The sequence below is a fragment of the Solenopsis invicta genome, chromosome 9, assembly GCF_016802725.1.
Source record: "Solenopsis invicta isolate M01_SB chromosome 9, UNIL_Sinv_3.0, whole genome shotgun sequence".
Taxonomy (NCBI): Eukaryota; Metazoa; Arthropoda; class Insecta; order Hymenoptera; family Formicidae; genus Solenopsis; species Solenopsis invicta.
This window is the reverse complement of record NC_052672.1, coordinates 9,224,389-9,248,445: the sequence shown is the minus strand read 5'-3', so window position 1 is coordinate 9,248,445 and position 24,057 is coordinate 9,224,389. Positions and strand designations below refer to the sequence as shown.

At 35.1% G+C, this 24,057-nt stretch overlaps 2 protein-coding genes across 2 annotated transcripts in view; one reads left to right on the top strand and one right to left on the bottom strand.

Moving 5' to 3' along the window:
- Nucleotides 1-2,040: 2,040 nt before the first annotated feature.
- Nucleotides 2,041-4,501, bottom strand: LOC105206562 (glutathione synthetase). The gene is given in 7 exon segments (XM_039453583.1): nucleotides 2,041-2,313; nucleotides 2,316-2,379; nucleotides 2,489-2,596; nucleotides 2,828-2,981; nucleotides 3,168-3,335; nucleotides 3,415-3,488; nucleotides 3,628-4,501. Coding segments are annotated over 7 exon segments (789 nt in total). The 5' UTR covers nucleotides 3,682-4,501; the 3' UTR covers nucleotides 2,041-2,146.
- Nucleotides 4,502-4,651: 150 nt separating this feature from the next.
- The window catches only part of LOC105197035 (transcription factor Sox-3), a 413,519-nt gene continuing 394,113 nt past the window's right edge, over nucleotides 4,652-24,057 (top strand). Inside the window, exon 1 of the transcript XR_005575582.1 lies at nucleotides 4,652-5,247. The gene's annotated coding sequence lies outside the window, so the exon portion shown is untranslated. The remainder of the gene's footprint in view (nucleotides 5,248-24,057) is intronic.

Here is a 24,057-nt window from a genome sequence, read left to right as displayed (position 1 = left end):
TATATATATAAAATAAAACAAAAAAAATACAAGGCTGAAAATTCTCTTATGAAGAAACTGTTTAGTATTAAGTTTCCAGGTATTACCACTAATCAAATTAAAACTTTCTAAAGATGTAAAAACTTATTAATTTTAGATATACAAATACATTAGTATCATAACGGTAATATAAAATAATTCAAAATGTTTCTAAATATTTGATTTAAATAAAGATAGTTCCGTTTTATAATTATTTATTATAGTTTAAAAAATAAATTGTTTTTTTAAATAACTAAAAAATTTTTATTTATTAATTTAATCAATGACTTAATAATCGATTAAATAAAAACATTTTATAGGTGCGTCTCATAGCGAGGAACTAACGTTCTTGTTTCACGCTTCTATGATGAAAGAATTAAATATATCCCTACCTAAAGTTGATTCAAAAGATGGTAAAATGATAAACCACTTAACACAAATGTGGACAAGTTTTGCCAAAACACGGTACAACAAATTTAATGTTTCCTTTTCTCACGAATTTTTTAGGCATGTTCTTTTAATAACAATATTTTAATTTTATTAAACATATATTAATGATTACTTATCAATATGATTTAGGAATCCAATGCTTACTACAAATGCATAGTTACCGGTGACCGGATCACAGGAAAAATATAATAATGCAAAATATAAATTTATAGATGATTCGTAAAGATTCACATTTTATAAGAAATAGCAAAAACTAGATTCTGTTTTTTATTTTTAATAATATACATTTTTAATTTATTAAAAATTAAAATCAAATATCAATCATTTACTTAATTGCTTTTATTTATATTGTTATCCACTTTATAGTAATATATATTGCTTTATTGTTTAAAAAAATCATGTAAACATAACGCCAAGTGTATAATATTTTGTGACTCCAAAGAAACTAATAAATTATATATTCAATCATAAAAAATATATAAATAAGATAGAAATAATTTAAAAATTTGCAACATAACCTTTGTGTACTTTATTGGTCAAGCTATTTGTTTTTGTTTGCAATTAGAAAGATAATTAATTTGCAAAATAGTTTTTCATATAAATTTATTCTTTTGTTCTATATATAATAAGTTTTCATATGAAATTATTCTTAAGTTCTGTAATAAATTTTACTTTATGTTTTTTATATGTATATGAATTTTAAGTTTCACATAATTTTTATTCATTATAATCCTTTTGTATGTAACATGATTTTACTTTACGTTTTATAATAAAAATTTAATGACAACTAGATTTATTTAAAAAAATTTTTTTAATGGTTTATAGATTTTTTTGACATAAACATTTTTTTAATTCTTTTAGATCAAGTATACATAATAATGAAAGAATCACTAGATTAAATAATTCAAGTTATCACAAGTTATGATACATTAATAATACGATACATTAATTCAAAATTATTATCATCAATAATGACATAAAAAGTGCTATGAGATTATTTTATTTTTGCAATTATACTGTGTGTGGTCATAAAAATCATGTTTTCGCGTATGTCGTGTTACACTATTAATTATTTTAACTACATCTCGTAAATTGTTAAATGCAATAAACAAATTCAACTGATATCAACAGAACAACCATGAGAAAAGTAATTTATTATATTCCACTTTACTAATGGAGCAAATAAAATGGAGGGAATAAAAAGAAATATAGGAAATGGAGATGTATAAAAGAATTTTGACAGAGAATGAAGAACGAGAAGAAGAAAGTCGGAAGAAAGGATGAAAAAACTAGAAAATATAAAAAAGGAGATAAAAGAGAAAGTAGAAGTGGAAAAATAAAGAAAAAGAAGAGATATTATATTATTGGAAATAAATGTCTTTTGACAGAAGACCACAGTGGTTTCTTCGAATCGTTGGCTTCAGACAGTTTTGTAGGGGGTCAGAGTAGCTTCTGTTGGTCACAATTTGCGTTTTGAATTAAGATATTCATGCAAATGCACTAAACTCAGAGATAACAATGAATAATGGTTACATAATCCTTTAGTTTTTTGTAATGTCTAAATACTTTAAGTTATTTTTATAATTTTTATTTAACTCTCTATTTCTTATAACTCATTACTTCTTGACATAAAACAAAATTATTAATAAGATGATTATTAAAATGCAAATCAATTCGCTTACTCCACTATCACACCATATATATCAAATTCTGTTATAACATCTAATAGATTAATGCTGTCTTCTAATGGCAACTTCAATAGCACACACCAAACAGATTCTTTCATCGTATTCAACCACGTTCTTATATTCTCATTATACACGTTATTCCATCCTCCTTCCCTTGTGGTTTAAGAACAAACTTGTTTGGTTTATTTATACTCATTTTCATTGCTTTTTCTCCATCATTATTCTGTTATTAAAACAAATACATTATTTAGATTATAAAATGCTAAAAGTTTCAATTCATATAGTTGTCAATCAATTAAACGTTCTGATGAAATGACGAGTAGATTACTTACAAAATCTAACGTATATAGACCAGTAAATATTTCTTGCACTTTAGAAACAGATACATCATCTTTTAGAAACTTTTTCAATACACTACGCTGAGCTAAAGATTGTTATACCTAAAAATATGATTTTTAAAATCAAAATATTAAAAGAATTTTAATTATAAAGCATACATATCATTAAATCTATTCCAGTTGTAACAAATGTGAAAAAAATTAAATTCTTTTATTTTCTATATGATCTATATTATTTACTACAATATCTTGTATAATTTTTGTATGAATAACATTTGATTCATTACATGTTATTTTTGTTTATATAAATAAAAATTTAAATAATTTATATACTTTCTTAGTACTTGCTAAATGATACTGTACTGATGGACATTTTATTGCACACGAACATTCTATTAGCAATCTAATGTCGCACTCTTTTTCTGTAGAAAGAGCTTCAAGTTCGTAACCAGAACAGTACTAAACTACAGTTACTACCATATTTGAACTAAAACAATGGAAGTGATTCAGATATTTTAATTATTTAATATTTCTAATATTCTGTATTCTTTATTTAATATTTATTTCTATGTTATTTTCAAAAATTAAAAAAAAGCTGTTCTTTTGAAATACTTTCGAAACAGTACAAACGTTCGTATAATTTATAAATTCTAATTAAGATTGTGCAACTTACACAATTAATTCTTTATTTGGGTCCAATTTTACTCCTTCCGATGCTAAACTAGTTAAACTTTTTTTAATAATCTTAACTTTTGGACATAATTGACAAATTTGGAACTCATGAAACCTTTAATCACTTATATTATAAGTCACATCTTCAACAATAAATAACATAATATCCCTGAAATATATCTAGGCATTAGTCTTGTTTGTGTGAGATATAAAATCGACAATAAAATCTGCAGTATCATTCAACTTACTCTGGATTATTGTATAATTCCCATGCGAGTATTAATCCTTTGCAAAATCCATCAAGAGCATTGTTTTCTAGAATCTTATAAATGGAATTAATATCAATAATCTGTTTTTTATTAGTAAAGTATCTTAAAAAATATAACATGAATTACATAAGTCTAATATTTTACAGAAAATATATTATTTTTTTTTTTTATTATAATGAACAATTAATTTACTTGTTTGCACGCCTCTTTCCTATGGAAGCTTCTTAGAAGCCTGAGTGTAACCATATACTACGATGCTAATGTATGTGTACAGAGAGGAACATGTATAGGTTAGATCTCGGAAAGCACGTCAACCGCGGCGTAGGGAGCGCTGAGCTCGCGTACATACACGAATTTCAAATTTTTTTTCTATCCTAATGGCTTTCGCGCGACTAATTCGTCACACTGTACCAATGATAATTTACGCAAATGCAATGAGGACGAAAAGCGAATACTGAATTGTAGGAACGAATAAACAATAGATACAAATTGACTCACCGTTCGCTGTTGGTCGCTTTCTCTAGCTCCGTCTCATGGTCTTGGCCACAGCTCTCAAATGTTCGAGTCAGTCCAAGATCCTTCTCATGATGATTCGTCTTGATTCACACTTGGCACGAACACGCGATATTCCGCTTTCGACCCTCCTAGTACTCACATCCGTCAAAAACTCGAGATATGAGATACGGAGCAACGAAGAAGACGCAATTAAACGCGCAACGCGACTTTGTACCATCACAACCGACCGACCATTGCCGTCTGAGAGACACGGAAGATCCAAAATCCTCCTCACGACCATTCGTCTTGATTCACACCTGACACGAACGCGCGATCCTTCGTTTTCGGAATTCTCGAAACCCTTCTGGTGCTCACGCGCGTCGGAAACTCGAGATACCAGGCAACGGAGAAGATGCGAAACACGATGAAACGCGACACGACTTCGCACTACGCATCCGGCACGACACTTCACTTTCAGCACTTCACGACACTTTCGAAACAACTGCTCGCGTCAAAAACTCATACGAGACAACGAGGATGCGAGTTGAAATGCGCCGCGACGCGCCATAACCTTCCACTGTGCTCCCTAACCGATCGACTGCTGCTACTGCCGCTACTGCGTAGCGGCGACGGTAGCGGCGCGCAGCGGCGCGCAGGCGCGTGAACGTGGCCACGCGCCAGTCACGCTAGCTGCTACGCAGTACGCAGTGCCGGCAGTCGAACGGTTAGGGAGCACGGCGGAAGGTCGCGGTGCGTCGCAGCGCATTCCAACTCACATCCTTATCATACCGTACGAGTGTTTGAAGCGAACGAATGTTTTGAGAGTGTCGTAAACTGCCGAAAGTGAGGTGTCGGCCTTCGTACCAACATCCGTCGTGTCAAATGCATGGTAGGAAGTCGTGTCGCATTCAATCGTGTTTCGCAGCTTCTCCGTTATTTCCCATTCCGAGTTTCCGACACGCGTGAGCACCGAGAGGATTTCGAGAGTCCCGAGAACGAAGGATCGCGCGTTTGTGACAAGTATGAATCAAGACGAATCTCGAATCTTGAACTTCTCCGTGTCACTCATTGTCAGACGGCAATAGACGATCGGTCGGGACGGCGCGAAGTCGCGTCGCGCGTTTAATCGCGTCTTCTACGTTGCTCCGTATCCCGTATCTCGAGTTTTCGACGGGCGTGAGTACCGGGAGTGCCGAGAACGAATCAAGTATCGTGCGTTTGTGCCAAGTATGAATTGAAAGGAGAAGGATCTTGGATCTTCAAAAGCGGCGACTGAGACTATGAGACGGAGCTGGACGGAGCGATCAGTGGCGAACGGTGAGTCAATTTTTTTGTATTTACTGTTTATTCGCCCTCACATTTTAATATTTGTGTCTCGTCCTGATTGCGCTCGTATAAATTGCGACTCAATGAATCGCACATTAAAATAGAAAAAATCCAAAGTTTGCGTACGCGCGCTTGGCACTCATCCCTTCGCCAGGTGTGCCAACAGACGCAATTTGTGACGTGCTTTCCAAGATATTGACCGACTGTATGTATGTTACATACATTGGCATCGTAGTGTATGTTCACGTTGTAGAGATGGTGTATGGCGTCTCAAAAAATCGTATCGGCTAAATCGTGAGCATGGCTATTCTCAAGCTTTTTCTTCTCTTCTTTCTTTCCATTTGTCCGTAAAATCTATCCTATCTAAATTTTTTTTATGTATACTTTTATTTTACAAAAGAATTATGATCTGTCAAATTATTAGAGAATTAGAAAATTAATTTATTCTGTAATACGATATTTAGAATCCTTAATCCTTTGATATTTCTTGTGTGATTTTATATACATTTTTCACAAGTGCGCCAAACTACACATCGATAAATTATTCGGCAGGATCGTTTGGAAGATCCTTAAAACACAGTTTTAAATTAAATGAAAATAGTAATATCATTACATTAAATCGTGAATCAATTTAATAATACTAATGCTAACAAATATTAAACATGGCAATGATGCCAACAAGGAAAAATTAAAAAAAAACTGTAAAGAATTTATTATAAAAAATAACAGCCTTATCCCAAAATTTAAACCTGGAATATAAATAATCTATATTACATGTAAATTATGTAAATTATGTTTTACGCGAGGGGGAATTCACAACCCAAAATTTTGTACACCAATGCCGATTTTTGGCATTGCTGTAAAACACTGCCGACATTTTTGTACACTGCCGACAATGCTTATTGTTAGTCAATGCCTACAATGCCGTCAATCCTATATTAAAATTAAGGCAATGCCATGCAATTATGAGCACTACCGCGTGCCCATTATCATACGCCAATGCCTGCACAAGAATTCTAAAGCTTTCCCGAAGTATTCAAAAATTTTTGTGCTCAACCCCATGATCGACTCTGAAGTGAGCTCACCACTCCCCAACCACTGACGACAATGCCGTCAATATTATAGGTCACTGCTTACTTTTTTCGGCAGTCCACTGCCGAAATTTTGTACACCAATGCCGGCTGTGAATTTCCCCTCGGTTTTACGTGTTTTCTCTGTAGATAAATTTATAGATAATTCGTAAAAGATTCACATGTTATAAGAAATAGCAAAAACTAGATTTTGTTTTTTATTTTTAATAATATACATTTTTAATTTATTAAAAATTAAAATCAGATATCAATTATTTACTTAATTTCTTTTATCTGTATTATGTTATCCACTTTATATTAATATATATTGCTTTATTGTTTAAAAAAATTATGTAAACATAATGTAAAGTGTATATAGTATTTTGTGACCCCAAAAAAACTAATAAATTATATATTTATTCATAAAAAATATAGAAATAATATAGAAATAATTTAAAAATTTGCGGCTTAACCTTTGTGTACTTTATTGGTCAAGATATTTGTTTTTATTTGTAATTAGAAAGATAATTAATTAACTTGCAAAATTTATGCATCAAATCTAAAACAGGACGGCTTAACATCTTTTTAAATTTATAGATATTTCATATATATAGATTTAAGATATTTAAGAAAAAAATAATTCCATTACATAATATTTAAACTAAATTTACTGGTATGAAACTAATAAAAACTGCAAGATAAAGGTGACTTTGAATACAATTTTATATAAAATTTTATATAAAAGAAATGAATTGTAAATGAGAAAAAACAATTTTATAAAAAAAAAAACAATAATTATTTTGTATAAACTTGATGTATACTGTATACAATTATTATTGTAGGAGGGGCAATAAGAGAAGCGTTCTTGGGTAGCCATTGACAAGGGATAGAATAGTGGGAGATACAGTGCGGTGCAATGATTCGAAGAGCCTAGTAGATGGCTAATTTATCAACGCCACAGTCTAACATTATATAATATATACAAGGTGATTATTAATAAATGTCCCCACTTTTTACCATAGGAGTACACATTTGTAATTTTAATATAATATAATATGTTAAAAATACGTATCCGTCGGTAAATCATGATTCTATGGTAAAATATGGGGACACTCATTAATAATCACCTTGTATACTGCATAATGTTAGACTGTGTCATCGATAAGTCAGCCATCTACTAGGCTCTTCGAATCGTTGCACCGCACTGTATTGCTGTTCAGGAACTAGAAGAAAGTTCAGCTATAGGTTTAGCAGCCTCTTAAATTAAAACAAAAATTCGATTTGTTTTTTATTCTAATTTTTTTTCAATACAATTTTATAATATTCTTAGAAAGAAATATAAATTCTTTTTTATAATATGCTAATAAATTTTTTCTAAAACTTGTAATGAGTATATTGTAAAGATAATTATTAATTATTGGAAGAAAAAAATTAAATTAAAGAATCGCTTTACTACAATATTTACGTCGCTAATGATGATTCTGTAATAAACAAACGTTTCAAATTAAAGCAAGGCAGCGAGGCTGCAAAAAACATTTATTATTTTTAAAAAATAATTGTTGAGCACATATATAAAGTTTTCTTGAAAATAATCACATAATTTTATAAATTTTTGAAAATGCTTTTTATGTTAAGAGCTTTATACACAAGTTTCTATACCATAAAAAAAAAAAATACATGAAATATGTTTAATATAAAAGAAATGCCAATACTAGCCCATGCCTCCTAAAACGGTACCTCTGTATAATACTGATAAAACAATGATTTGTTTAAATAATTAAAAAAATATAAAACTATTATTTGTACATATATGGATTTTTTTATATAAATAATACTTTTTAACATTATCTTATAACTTAACTAAATTAATTTAATCTTAATATAATTTTTAACTGAATTAGTTTTTTATTTATGTAATTTTTGATGTAATTAAATTTTATAAGCTATTAACTTCAACTTTAATTAAAAAAGAATATTAATTTTAACCTTGATATTTCAAATATTATTTATAATTAGTGTTTAATATTAAACAAATTTATTGTTTGTATATATCATGGTATTAATTATTATAAATATTTTAGATATTATTAATTTAATATTAAACGTATTTAATGCTAAATAAATTAATCGTAAAAATTGCGGAATTATTTAGAAAATGCACTTTTGTCATAAAATTTGGAAGCACAATTTAAAACAAGTTTGTATCCCTGTCTTTCCCTTTTTTCTCGAAAGTTAAATCCAATTTTGCGAACCGGGGTTATAGTCAGAGAATAATGTTAACGAGAATAACCTTAACGAGAATAACGTTAACATCATGTCAATCGGCAATCGGCATTGCTCATTGTAACGCGATTATATTCTCTGCTCCGGTATAAGCGGCTTTGAAAACGATAACGATGGACGCGTTGCATCGGCATCGTTCTTAGCGATTGCCTCCGCGATCGCCGGTCATTGCCGCGCGACGCACCAACGGCGCGGCTCCTCGTTCATTGTGATTTTAATAAGCCTTATGCAAATTACAAATGAAATTGTCAGAGGCAGGCCCGTGGTCCATTCTTCGTCGCTGATAGGGACAATTAGAGGAGCTTTGTCCGGCGACCGAGCGTTGTCCGGCCGGCCGGCAACTTGAGTTCGAACGAGAGAGAGACAGAGCAAGAGAGAGAGAGCCTAGGAGAGGAGAGGACCACCCGCCAACCTCTGATGCTTGTATCCGCTCCCTGGAACGTTCACTTCCGACTCTCGGAATCACGCGCCGCCGTGTGCACCATTGTGTGTTCGCTTTCCGCGATACTCACGAGTTGTCGATATAATTAACCATGAGCGCCGCGAGGGGGTGCAGTGGATGCACATCCATTCTTTCCCTCCTGCGTTCAGATTCCTCATCCGGGTGCACCATGATGTCGTTTTATCTTTGTTGTTTACCAAATGTTAAACAAGGATAGAATGATGTCTGGGTGCACCCTGGGGAATCTGAACGCAGCTCTGACTTGTAATAAGTGAAGAAGGGAAATTCATAGGAAAAAAAGAAGTCACGTAATATATTATATAATTTTTTTAATTGAACAGAAAACTCTATGCATAAATATTATTTAACATTTGTAATAAAACTTTAAGAAATTTTAAAAATTCTGAATGTTAGAACAAAAACTTGAGTCATTTTGGGTTGCTGATCAAGTTCGTTGATCACGTTATCAATGAATTCAATGTTCTTTTGCACTCTTTTCCTTGAAGAATTTGAATTCTTCTGGGTGCATCTCCCTGCAAGTAATTTTGTCGGTTTTCATGCAAAAAAAGCATATCGCTAGATGCGCTGCGACATATGCTATATCATTGTAGTCGCTTATCTAGCTGTTAAGAAACTGTAATCGTTGTGTTATCAGACATAAAAATGAGAAAATACTGCAGCAACGCACGAAAACAATATTGCATTCTTTTCCGTTTTCCTTCTTAATCCTAGTTTACTCGCGTGGGATGTCCAGAACACTCCAACATACAAATTTGCTATGTTTTAAAATGTAATATAATATGTAACAATTAGTTAAAAATTTGTTGTATTTAATTTTTTTAAAAGTTTAAGAAATAATAATAAAATAATAAATAAAATAAGACGTATATATAACACATAAAATTGAAGTATTATTAAAACAAAATGTGCCTAAATCAAATAAGTATTGTAAAAATCATAAATAAGAATATAATTCTTAGTTCTAATTTGCAAAGTATTTTAATATTACATAAAATAAATGTCATTTATAAAATTTATTTTTTAATATCAAAAATATTTTATAAAACATCTATTTTTATATACTTATCTATATGCATGTATACAAAATTGACACATTTACTTAATTTTTTAATAACATGTAAATCTTATATATTATACTATCTATTTATACATATTATTATTTAGTGCAAATTGTTTTACAGTTTTTAAAAATTTTTCGAATTTCTCTCTTTTATTGTATAGAACAGTATCAATCTTTATTTAACTGTAAATGATAAACAAATAAATATTGATATATAAAGTTGGAATAAATGTTAGAAATAACCTATGTGAGAAATTTATGTCAAGAAGGACCACGCGAAGTGAAGCAGGATTAATCATACTTATCGAAAAAATCAATTTCTGATACTTCGCGAAAGGTGCGACACAAGAGCGTAATATGGACCAGTTGATGTTGGAGCTCGGTTACTCAAAGATACTCACGGCAAAGGAAACGGGCGGGAGCTGTCCGTTCTTAGCCGCGAGGAACGAATTCGCTACGCGATGGTTGGCTTGATTTCGCAAGAAGGAAGACGTCAGAACACCGCGACGCGGAATTGTTCTGCCGTAATCTGAAAAGGGAGGCAGAGGAAGTGAGAGGAAGATACACGTCCTCTCCGGAACGCTGCCGCCGCGCCGGGGCCCAGGAGAATGCGCCAACGGAGGGGGCGACAAGACGGGGAGAAGCAGGTTGGAAATCGAACGGAATCACGGAGGCTGGAGGTCGGTGGTTCGGGGGCGGAGATAAGTTTTTACGGTAGGGTTACTAACTTACGGACTCGGCATTGTCGAGTTCCCGCCGACGGGAGGACAATGCGCCTTCGGAACACAATGCTTCACTCTGGAAATCTGAAGGCAGTCTTGACTACCAACCTGCAACCACCCATACCACCTCTCTATGTGTCCCCCGCGCCCTCCCCCATCACCCAATACTCGCTCCTTCGACACATACCCCCCCCGATTGCCGACCGCACCATTCTGCCACCCCCGTTATTTTCTCATTCTTTTGCTCTTACCCTGTCCTGCCTCCTAGCCTTCCGCAAAAATTCCCTCTCGTCGCAGCTTCCTTGGCCATTCGTCGTGAATGACGATCTTCAAGTTTACGTCTGTAAATTTACGGGGGGGACGCGTGTTTACGAAACCCGGAACTCGAAAGAAACGGCAGAAATATCGCTGAAATTTCCCTCATAAAGATCACGTCACATTTTTATTCCCCAATCACGGGATACTTCACCAGTGGAGTGTTTTTATTTTATATGAATTCACACTTGCACAAGCGCACATACACATCCCGCTTATTGTAATACAAAATATAAAAGGCGCGGAAACAACGGTGGCGAGAGCACGGTAGCGGGGTCCGAAAGAGGCGGGGAATAAAACGGAGGAAGAAAGGCGGACATATACGAGCGTATTTCAATCGCTCTTAGCTTTTCCCTTTAGACGGGCTTCGCCGTTTCTTTGCCCCACAAAAGCTACATTGTTTCGCCCACCGCTCTCCCGCGATGGCACGCAGGCTGTGTGAAATGCTTCCCCTCTTGCGAACGCGGCAGATAGCGCCGGCAATCAGACACGACACGCAGGCGCATCTGATGCATACGCAGAAATGTTTGTTGTCGCGCAATCCTTTCTAACACATTCCGTTGCACGTTTCTTATTCAACATTTGTTACTGCTATTTGTACAGGGTTGAGTAAATTAATATATTTTTTAACTAAATTAAGTTAAATTTAAAGTTAATGGCCTTATAAATTTAATTTAGTTACACGTTAAAAATTACATGACCAAAAAACTAATCCAATTAAAAGTTACGTTAAAATTAAATTAACTTAAGATAAATTAAAAGTTCATTTTAAAAAGATTATTCATATTAAATTAGAAATTCGTAAGTAAGTTGAAATAAAAAAATTGTAGAAAAAATTCTAGAAAATTTTGAAAGAAAACATTTAGAATCAGTTTTAACTTGTTAATAAAGCTTTATTCTGCACACTTCAAATACTAACTGAAACGAAATGAATTTTTATTATTAGTGTATAATATTTCCTAATACTCTCTTAATTCAACATTGAGATCACTTTTGGGAAATGATAAAAATTAATCAATCCACTTCAAAGTATTCCTAAACACTAACGTGATAAATAATTACTTCTTTCAACAGAAACTTATAATAACGCGTTGCTAATTCATGAAACATTTTAATTTCTTTCGATGCTATCGCGATGGTTGTATTAGAGATCTGCCACAGAAATGCTCATCACTTTCCCTCAAAAGGTTTTCTTCTCAGAGAGAGCGCGTCCCTCTTTTTCTCCCGTTTCTCTCCGCCATCTTTCTCGCTCTCTTTCTGCCTTTCTTTCTATCAGCTCCTTCTTTTTTGCAATGTCGTTCGCTCGCTCTCTTTCTTAACTCTTTCATCCCCCTCATCTGCCGCCGTTCTCCTCGCGACAACATTCTTTTCAGTATTCACTGTGCAGTTTCTTGTACCGATACTTCCTTCTTTCATCGTCGCGTTATTCAAGCTTTTGATGCCGCGGCGACAAAGCTCTTTACTTCTTTCTGTGAACGAATGAAAGCAAAGAACGTTGGCGATATATATGTAATATATAAATGAATACACACATATTTTGTATGTTTAAATAAAAAATATATAGAATATATATATTTATATATTAAAAATATATGAATATATATTAGAATAAATATATGTATACATATGTATTTACATATAAGTTTTCTCGATTATGTGTACATGAGCACGGCGTAGTAGTCTTGCATTTGCAGTCGCGACGATGAAAGTGCATACACGAGAACGGACTTGGCCTTGAAATTTCATAAATTAAATTAAAATTACTTAATAAAAGTAATACTAGTGTAAATATTTTTATTCATAAAAAAAAAATGTTTGTCATTTTGATGATTGATTCTTTTTGGCTGACATTAATTATCTTACATGTAAAATAGGGTGTCGAATAGTAATTGCGCATTGGGATGGTTCACATTTTGCATGTGGATTTTATCCACAAAGTTAAAATCAATAGCAAACGAATGACTTAAGAATTATATTCTGTGGAAAATTAAACGCGATTGTGAATAACAATTATAAATTGATTGAAAAATGTTTGATGGATTATATCCATGGATTTATATATTAAAATTAACATATTAAAGTTGGTCCAAATTGTTAATTAAATGTAATACTTATTATTTATATATATGATGATTGTAAGGGTCAAATGATGAAACGCGATAAATTTCTTCCGCTCGCCCAAAGGCCACGAATTACCCTTCGTTAAAAAGGTCAAGTTCTTCCTGAGGGAGTAAGGACGTTAAAAGAAATCGCTCAACCGAATATGGGGGACTGTTTCCATGGCGAATCATGGCGTACATAGTAAATCGAATGTTAACTTACTAAAGATCACTCTAACATTTTATATACAATAACGTTTACACCCCCAATTTCTTTATTTAATTTTTTCCCTCTTATAACAATTTGTAAGATTTAAAACTACCTTACAATCAAGAGGATACGCAATCCCATTATAATTTTTGAATGAAAACATCGGAAAAAGTATCCAGAGTACGGATTATACTCCATTAGAGGAGAAACGTTTCCATTTAAAGGGTTTAATGGACGATGGTGACTAATTCGCTAGTGAAGATGCCGCGACAACGGGCAACGGCACGACGCCGCCGTACGCGATATCGGAATACTGGAGTTCGAGAATGACGGATAATGCGAGGGTCGAGGAGGAGAGGAAGTGGCGAAGAAGCGGCGAAAACGAAGGGAGGGGGAAAGGGTGGCAAAGGGTGAAGCGGAGAATACAGTGGTGTCCCTGTCCACGAGCAACTCGCTCTATTCGCTCGTTCGCTCGCTCGCTCGCTCGCCAGCAGCATCATCATAAGACCTCTTTGTCCTCCGGCAATTTCAGCGGCATTGTCACCGTCAACAATGTCCACTTGACATTCTCCTTCTCGCTCCCACACATTGTTAGCCCACCCTACCGTTCTCTCTTTCAATCATAAAGCTCATCGTAGACGGACCCGTTCACGTGGTACCTCCGCTTTGCCCGTGGATGCACCTTAACCGCCACCCGTTTTGTTATCCAGATGCGCGATGATTAAAAGCGCCTAGGCGCCCGGGGGGAGGTTTGAGGTCATCGAATCTGTTGGCTCGACTTGCCTTCTATTAAGTGTCGTTTGCCGTGTTTTTCTCTCTTTCACAAACGATTCGTTTAATTAAAAAAATGTATATGACGGTATCACGTAAGCACTTGTAATTATTTTGATGAAATTATCGGATGATAGTTTTACCTTTTGGACTTGACATCAATGTTTGTAATATTTTATCCGGATATAAAATTAAGGTTGGAAAGGCATTTAGGTCAAATAAAATGATCTTAGATGCCTAAATTCTATGGTAACTGCAAATTGATTCTGATTCCTTTACATCGCGTTTGAAGTTTCCGCAACTCTCGCCCTTCCTTTTTTTCTTAGTGGTCACTTATCCATTGTTACACGATAGCATCTCTTTCATCCTCACATTGCTTGACGGTGATTTCATTTTAAATCTTGTAAATTTTATCATCGGATACAACGTTTTGTTTGAATCCTTTTCACTAGTTAGGTCTTCCAAAAAAATCCCTGCGTAACAACAAGATAAGGATTCATCATACAACTGTTCATTAAACATTGTTATCAAATCGTTTTGCTGTAGTTTAGACATTTATGGTTATAACAGCAAATATAGTTTTAACACACCATGATTAGCTATAGCAAAATTAAATTTAAATAATTTTTGAGAGGCAGTGTTAGTTGTATATAAAATCTAAATATCAAAATATAAATATATGCATCTTATTTCGCGCTATTTATATTTGAAATCAGAATCTGAGATGGGTTGTTAAAAGTTCTCGTTGGATAACAATATTTAAGGATTCGTCGTAAGTACGCACAAGCGCGCATCGAGCCGATAGCACAATGTACATCTACACGCGCACGGTCGCGTGTATTTCGTGAAAGTGGACGCGTTTTACTTATGGCACGCATTGTTCTATTGTGCTTGAGAGATGAGCGCATTACTGTCCGTTGTCCCCTTTCCGAGCAACCCCGGGACAATGTCGCGCCGCGCGCCGTCGTTAATCAGGCATCGTTCCTGAACAGCCATAGTAATTCGCGGGGTTTATGCTCGCCTGGACGCAGGCGTTTACATTCGCAACTTTTGCGAAGAAGCCGACCATCCTATAGTGTCACTATTCCTTCTAATTTAAAATGGAAATTGGACTTTTTATCTCATTAACTTACAAGTTGAAAAAAAAGTAAATCGGTAAATTTTTCATAGAGAGTCTATGAATATATAAAGAAAGGAACATAACTTATAAAAAAAAAAAGAAATTCAGCGCGAAAAGATGAAGCTTGCTAAAGCAAAAAATTATTTCCAATCGCGAGGAGTAGTCGATATCGATGATATAAGAGACTCTGTGCTTCTTTCTTGTGCAAGGTAATGGGCAAAGCGGCGAAGCCACGAGATACTTACTTGCAAATAAAAGGAGAGAGGAAGAATAGCAAGTGAAATAGCCGTAGAGGAAAGAGAAAAGGAAGAAGGAGGAGAAGAAGGGAAGAAGAAGAAGAAGAAGAAGATGGTGATGAAGAAACGAGTGAAAAGGGGATCTCGTGCGTGTAAAGCAAGCCGGTGCGTGTGTATTTGTGAACGGTCCAGGGGTAGGAGGTAAAGTGTTCGCGACGAATCTACGGAATGGGGTGGAAGCACAATGCTCCAACAATGACGCTATTGTGGAAACGAATAACACATACTCTTGCGCTTTACCCTGTGCTTCGTCGAGTGTAAGCCGTATAGCTGAATCAAATGAATAAGAGAATACCATCGCTAAGACACAGTTCCGACTGCTGACGTCAAAAGAAGTAGACTACGAACGAGATGAAAATTATCCGAGTGATAATGTATTTATTCTCGCAATAATATACATGCGAATTTTCCCTGAAGCTCGTCTCGTTTTCTTGCTATTGCCAGAATAGTGTATGCAATATTATGCAATCATTTCAATTATTGTTTATTTGTATTTTTTTATAATTCAGTAAAAATCTCTCTTTAATTTTGAAACTTTACTTACACTTAGTTACGCGCTGTAAGAAGTATTTCCGGGAAACAAAAAAATAAATAAATTCCATGGCCGGGGTTAATTTTTGCGAGTGGTCGGAGTGACGGAAGCTCGATACGATGAGAACAAAAGTGGCTCCGAGATGAAAGTGAGAGCACCTAGTTTATCGTGCGCGCATAAATAGCGTGCTTCAGGATCATCGAATCGGCTCCGGCCAAGAATTTGAGCTGTGTAGGATGCAAGTAGTAAAGAGCCCGGGAAAGGGAATGTACGTAGGCAGATTTAATTAGCATGGACCGGCGGAAGCCCTCGGGGGTAGCCGGGGACGGAGCTGGGCAGTTGGAGCGTTAAAGTTAAATGACGGTTGGCGGTTGCTTATTCTTCCCGGCAACTGATGCTTGATAATCTGCGAAATCTCCTTGCCGACTCTCAATTCTGCTCGATAGTTCATTGCCTGTGCAGGCCAATTCCCTCAATGGAACGAGTCAGCCAGCCACGGGCTGACTGCCTTAATTGTAGTAGCTGCGTCTCCTCCCGAGCGTTTCTTTTTTTAATCGCCAGCGTACCGTGTTAGAGTCGTTTCGTCGGGCTCTCGAAAATTTCTGGAAACGCGCGGGAGAGATTATCCCGAATGCTTTTGCCGGTGAACATTTTGCGTAAATTGCATGATTAAATTGCATCAGCATGTCAATCTCTTTTCTTATAATTTAAGAGATACAAGCTATCTAATCATAGAGAAATATTACATGATACATAAATAGTTATTCCGCTTCAAGCTACAAAAGTCGAGAGAAAGGGACTTGGTTTACAATATATCCTTATCCACTCGTCCTTCCACATCACTATGTACTAATGCAACCTTCTTATCAATACTTATCCCATACTTAAATTAATCTTTCCAATAATTTATTTCCATTCTATTATTTTTATTTACTTTACAGTCTTACCTATTACCCAGTACAATTATATAATGTCTTTTTATCATGACCTTTGGATTTACATCATTGACTTTACATTTTATCTACTTTAACATTTTTCTTCTTCCTAGACTCTTACATACTATTTAAAGAAATACTTTATAATAATACATATTCATTAGAATTTATGTTTACTTATAGAGGGCTGCCAATTCTTTGCGTCGCGTTGAAATTTTGTTGACACGCCATTTAATTTGTTTAAATTTATGACAACCGTTATTTATGCGAAACAATCTTGTTTACGCGAGTGACTTGTACGCGCGTGAATTTCACGGAACATTCGGTGAAAATAATCGTCAAGTAATCGCGCGAGATCCTACATTAACCCATTCTACTTTGCCTCTCTCTTTCCATCTCCTGCCTATCCTCATGTCCTCTTTCACCCGTTTCAACCCTAGCTCCGACACTCGTCCCGAACACCACGAAACCCCGCACCTCGTCTTTTCCCCGCAATTTTTCCGCCACATTTGCTTTTGTCTCGCGACAACAATGCATCGCCTCTACCGCTATGACATAAAAATATGTGCAGCGATGTATCTCCTTCTTTCTTTCTTTCTCCGTCTGCCTTCGTTACTTCTGCGCCGTTTTCTCCCATCCTATTGCTCATCTCCCTATTTCCCGTTTGCCGACACATCACCGAGAAGGCTCCGCTTTTCGTACGAGATGCAAAAAATTCAGTCGAAAATAACGCTGTCTTTTTGTGTGAGAAAGAAAATTTGAGATTTTGGTATCTCTGTATTAAAATTAATAAACAAGAAAACACAATTTTCCAATCAACTATAAAAATATCTGCTTATATAATTTAACACGACGATCAAAGTTTTATGTTGCTAGTACAGAAACGCGATTCGTTCTACGTTTGCATCCCCCCTTATTTCAAGCGTATTTACCCTTGCATCCATTCATGCTTTCTTTTGATACATACGCGTATCTCGTCCCGGCGTAAAGAGGGTTGAAGGAAATCAGTTTGGGCAGCTCGCGACTACGGGAATATTGTTCGTTGCGCCGGCGTCGTCGAACAATGAGCATGCAAATGATCGGCCGAAGATCGATATCGGCGCGATCAGAATTTTCCTGCGGCTCGCGGCTTGCTGAGGGCGCGGGCTTAACCCTCCCTCTCCCCCTGGTAGACAAAAGGGGACCGGCGCCGGTTGACAATAGCTCGATGGCATTACGTATGCAGGCGCAGGGCTCCGCTCTTTTCGAATTCGTTGCATTCTGCCTTTGCCTTTCCTCCGCAGCCCTCCTCTTTCACGTCCTCTTCCAGTTGCGAACGGCGTTCTGCCGTCTCGCCTCTCCGGCCTGGAGACCATCCTCACGGATGCGGCCTGCAATTTGCAATCACCAATTCGGCGGCCAGTCCTCGCCTCCAGCCTCTTTTATCTCTTTTTATTGCCTACACGTGCGCAATGCCAATGCATTATTGCGAGCATTATTGTGATTTAAACCGCGTAGATCAAAGAATCAAGCTTGCAGCGTTGAAATTCCATTGTCGTATGTTTCCTCTCGATTTTGCATTCTATCTGCTACAGAAACGGCGAAATGATGAAGCTTTGCCTTGCCTGCGACTTCGATTTTACATTATGCGACATGTATGAAATCTAATTTAAATAATTAATAACCAAACTTCTATAAAGACTAATAAGAGTTGGAATGCAGTTGCAAAAGTGTAACAAAAGTTAAAAAATCAATTTCTTCTATTAGATAAATTTGTCCACGATTTTTTCAACACTCTTTGGAGTCATCTTTGGCGCACAATATTATAGAAGTCCATAAGAATATTTCATTTTCGTCAGTCTTCGTCAGTCACTAACGGATTGTCAAATTCGAAATAGCATCTTTTAAATTCAAATATGATGTTAATGGAGATGACAAATTCTCCCTGTAAACGTACATGGCGATTTATAATAATTAAGAGATAACTGAATTGTTAATAAACTTCTAAATGTAACTCATCCAGAAAGACTGGTGGAAACATAAAGCTTTGTATACGAACGTATTATTGTACATTTCAGACTTCCGCGCGTTGAATTACAGGAATATTAAATATAACATGTATCAAATTTCTACACTAAAAAAAATTTTTTTTAATGAAAAAAATACATTTTCTTAAAACCATATATTTTGATGCAAGCAATGTGTTTGTTCTAGTTTGTTTAAGTAAAAATGTTTATTTCTAAGTAAATGGATATATTACCTTAAGTATATAATTTTATATTTTTATATTTTTTACATTTTTTAAATAATGATTTTACAAATAAACTAATAATATTATCAAACTTAATTAAATTGTTTTCTTAGATTAAAAACTTTAATTATCTTGAATATAGAAATAGTCTAACAACAAATATTTCTTAAAACTGCAAGAAAAATTTATTGAGTAAAAATTATTTCTTTATTTTGTTTACATATATATTTTAATTAAAAAATTTTTAATTTGACAATAAGTAAATAAGCTATTGAGACTTATTGAGTAAACAATTTTTTTTGTGTTAAGTAAAATTTTTTTGTTGTAAGATATTTTTACTTCTCTGCAGTAATATTCTTATGTGTGTGGTGTTTTATTAATAGCTTCATGAGATTTATGGATGTAAAACCGAACATTAAATTTTAAACAATTAAAATTAATATACAAATTTTCTCTAACGTGTTTTTTTGGGATGCTATCGCAAAATGTGTGCATCAGACTTAAATTATTTGAAAAGTAACTTCTCTTCAAAGATTTAAATAAGAAATTTATATTTACATTTAATTTGAAATATCACTTGTGAATATATGAGCATGCACATATTATGCGGGACTTCCTTTTGCCAATGCTCGGTTTATGACATTGCGAGCGATAAAATGATATAAAGCGTACCGCCTCCTTGTCCACTTGATGCGAGATTCTTTGTCGGTGGTCGCGAAATGCCTCCTTCGGAAAATGCACGTCAATGGAGGATATCCGAGAGCATTTCGCTCATAAAGCAGTGTGTGACGTAAAGGCGGCTATATAATAAACTGTAAAGTGCTGGCTAGGCTGGGTAAAAAGATACGAGCCGGTGAGTAAGACGATTCACGTTGCGACCGAGGGGGAAAGGAGAAAGAGGATGATCAAAAGAGAAAGAGACAGTGAGAGAGAAAAAGAGGAAAAGCATCTCAATTTTAGATAAAAATTTAGGATGCCTGATAATAAATGGCTTATAATCGTAATTGCGTAATATAAAGATCGAAAAGGGATGAAATCAACGAACGGCAGTATCGAACGTTATCACGCTCATTTGAACGCCGTGGACTGATTTGACATTTCCATTCCTCGTTGTTTCCCGTTGATTTCCTTCATTACGATCGGCGAATCGACACGCGCTAATTTATGCAAAATCAATTTGCCAATTAACCCAGGCGCATATCCTCGGTTCATTTGTATTGACGCCTTTTGTACTCGCCGCGGAATACACGACTTCTCGTTACATGTTCCACGCGTACATACGTCGACCGTGGCAAGGGGGATGAGGGGGGAGGGGTTTCGGTTGGTTCCTTCGATCCCGACACGGCATAGGTTTAGTATCGTGGAGTGTGGCCCCGGGGCTGTTACGAACTTAATGAAGCTATTTTCCGTTTAATTAGAATCCCACCCTGATCCTTCCATTCTTAGGTGGGTCTCGTGGTTAATCCTTCCGGCCGCGATATTAAGACGCCGAGCGTTCCTTACAAAGCGCGCGCCCGCTAACACAATATCGTCAACTATATTGACTCGGCCTTTATGCACTCGGCAAGCTCGGCGCGAAAAGCGTGCGTACAACGTGCGCCTTATTTATAAGCTTGATTTTCGCTTCACTTCCAAGTGCACGGAAAGCACTAGATTCTTATCTTAACGCGAGTGATCATCGAAATTTCTTAAATCGTACAAATTACGTTGGAAGACACGAAAGTTATTTTTTTTTATTTTTTGATTGTAATAATGTGCTATATTAAGATGTTCTCTGGCTAGAGCCTGCTTTATGAGTTCATCTTTCAATTTACTTCAATCAATTAAGTGCCCTCGACGAAATATCAAGTTACCATTCTTAGTAGATCGTCTGTAGTAGTCCTTCATTGAACGCAGCTCTCCCCGCGATTTATTAACGATTATTTCTTTCATCGCATCCATCTCTGTATGCGCATAAACTAATTTTAATTTGCTTGCATTTTATGTTCATGTATAAATAAAGTTTAATTATAACTTTTGAATATGCGTATTGTTTGCCCGACAGTATTTGGAGCAAAGCGTTCCTGCATTGTTGCTTAAATAAAGGAGTATCAGTTTCATAGAGAGAGAAAAGAGGAGAGACTGTAGTTGTTCAGATTCCAATGTGAAAGCGGCATAACGAGACTGAGATATTATGGAAAAATATCGTTTTGAAAATCTATGAAGACTTTTTTTATTATACATGATATCTACGCAACGAGATTACACTCTCTCAGAAAAGATTTCTAATAACAAAGCTAAAAATATTTTTGACGTACTTAATCTTATTGCAACTTTGTGTAATATAAAAAAAAACAATATTAAGCTTTACAATTTCTATTCTCCTTCATTGAATTAAATAAGATTAATTTATTTTAAGACAAGAATAACACATATAAATTTCAACTTACATATTATGAAACTTTTGACTATGAGACGATGTCCTATTTTTTTTATGTTTATGAAACGAGAAGCTTCCTTATAAGTCTTCGTAATATTTTATAAAAAATTTTTTTCAAATTTCTCTTACATCAATGTATTGTGAAGAATATTATAAAATTCATCACAAATTTCCATTGTCTAATTTAAATCTGTCTGAGCAAATTGATGGGACAACATCAAAATTATTCCAGATATAAGAATTTTTCTATTTAAGAATAAAATATTCTGCTCGCAGCAATAGTTATGATTGTTTTCCATCAATCTTATTTTATGATACAATAGAAGAGTAATAGCATTGAGTCAAGAAATCTTATTTTTGGATGTAGTGATGACAAAACTGTTGTTAAAAATTACATAATAGGCCTGCTGAATTTCGGAAATTTTTGAACCTTTTTTCAAACATTGTTTTTTTTTCAATCATGTATCAAGTTATTTTTTCGAAAGCTTTTTTATCTTTTCTTTGTCGGGATATAATATAGTTCTTTATTCTTCCGATCTCTCTCTCTCTCTCTCTCTCTCTCTCTCTCTCTCTCTCTCTCTCTCTCTCTCTCTCTCTCTCTCTCTCTCTCTCTCTTTACATTTCCACTAAAATGCTTCCGATTTCAGTTGCCTTGTTTCTCTTGCGTCAGCTCGATGGTCAATCTATAGTATATGTGTAGTATCGATTTCTCGACACTATTCGACTTCTCGAATATCGTTTCAGTGCGACTTGGTAGGCGCGATGTTCAATCGTCAAGCGTACTTAGCTAGAATCATCTTGAACAAATTTCGAGAGTATTCTTCTTTTTAGTACGCACTCTCTTTTAACAAAAGTTAAATTTATATAGCTAGTTGAATTCTAGAGACTATTGCGTGAAGGATGTCTGTTGAGGTACTGCCAAATCATTAACGAAGATCTAAGCAAAAATCTGCTTGAGCACTTATTTAAGTATTTGAGCCGAATAAAGCCTATTTAACCCTAATTTTATTTTTTATAAACTCTATTTATGGAGATATTGAAATAAATTCAGCGATAAATGTTTATTTCAATCATTCATAAAAATAAAATTATCTTCCATCTAGAACATTTGTAAAGAAACAAAAAAAAAATTTTGTTAACTCTGACATTAAGATTTACTAAATAGTTGTGTTTTTAACAAGGCTCGAATCAAAAATAAATTGAAAATAATAAAGAAACTAAACATTATCTTCCAAATCACTTTTAAAATGAATATCAATCACAAAAACAAAATCCGGTAGGGTCTACTCTACCGTATATAAAATACCTATAAAATATTTATATAATATTTAAAAATTAAATATTCGTAAATATTTATCGTAAATAATGTAGCTGGGTATGATCCAGGCTGCAAAGTGTTAATTGTCACGAATGTCAGATCAAGTATCGGAATTGCCGAGAGTATCGAAATCTATTTAGTATCACACGAGTGTCGAAGTGATGGTGTCGAACGATCGTCGTATGTACATTCGGGACATTCCAGGAATTTTTACAATTCGCCTTCGACACGTCGCTACGAGTCAGTCGCGAATTTTGTCGCGTAACGAGCCGAGGTCAGATAAAGCATTTTTCAGCGACGGCTTTATTGTTTCCCCCTCGGGTCATAAATATACGTATAAACTTATAGATATGCACGTAAAATCGGGACGCGGCTTTTCGGGTAGTACTCTGAATATAGTCGCGTTAACGCGCCGTCCGCCCGGCGCCCCGCTTAGCGGAGTGGGGAGAGTGATCACGTGGGATGGTGGGGTAGCGAGTACGTGCCAACTGACGTTACGTTCAGTCCCATGCTGTTGTGCGCCTTGTGCGGGTGTCTTCGCGGGAGGAGTTTTCGCCTTGCTCCTACGTTCGTTTCATTCGTCTCCGAGCTTCTATAAGCGACGTTTGTACGCGGACAAGAGTGACGTCGTCAGTGCAACATCGACGATCGAGAATGCAGACGATCGTCACGTTTTTGCCGTTTCGAAATGTGCAATCGCCAATTTACGCACGATGCTCCGATTCTCAACGCGAGTTTCTTTCCCGCTTCGTGCGATCGTAGTTTCATCATGCTCGTGATTTCTGATAAAGGTATTGATATTACTGCGTGAGAAGTTTTGATTCCAGTGATTGAGAAAAAAATATCACCATGGTAGATCTCTCTTGGAATAATCGTACTCGTTGCGTAATTGAAATATTTGAAGTGTCAACAGGATCAGAGTGAATTCAATGTGTAGCCACGCGTATTTTTCAAATT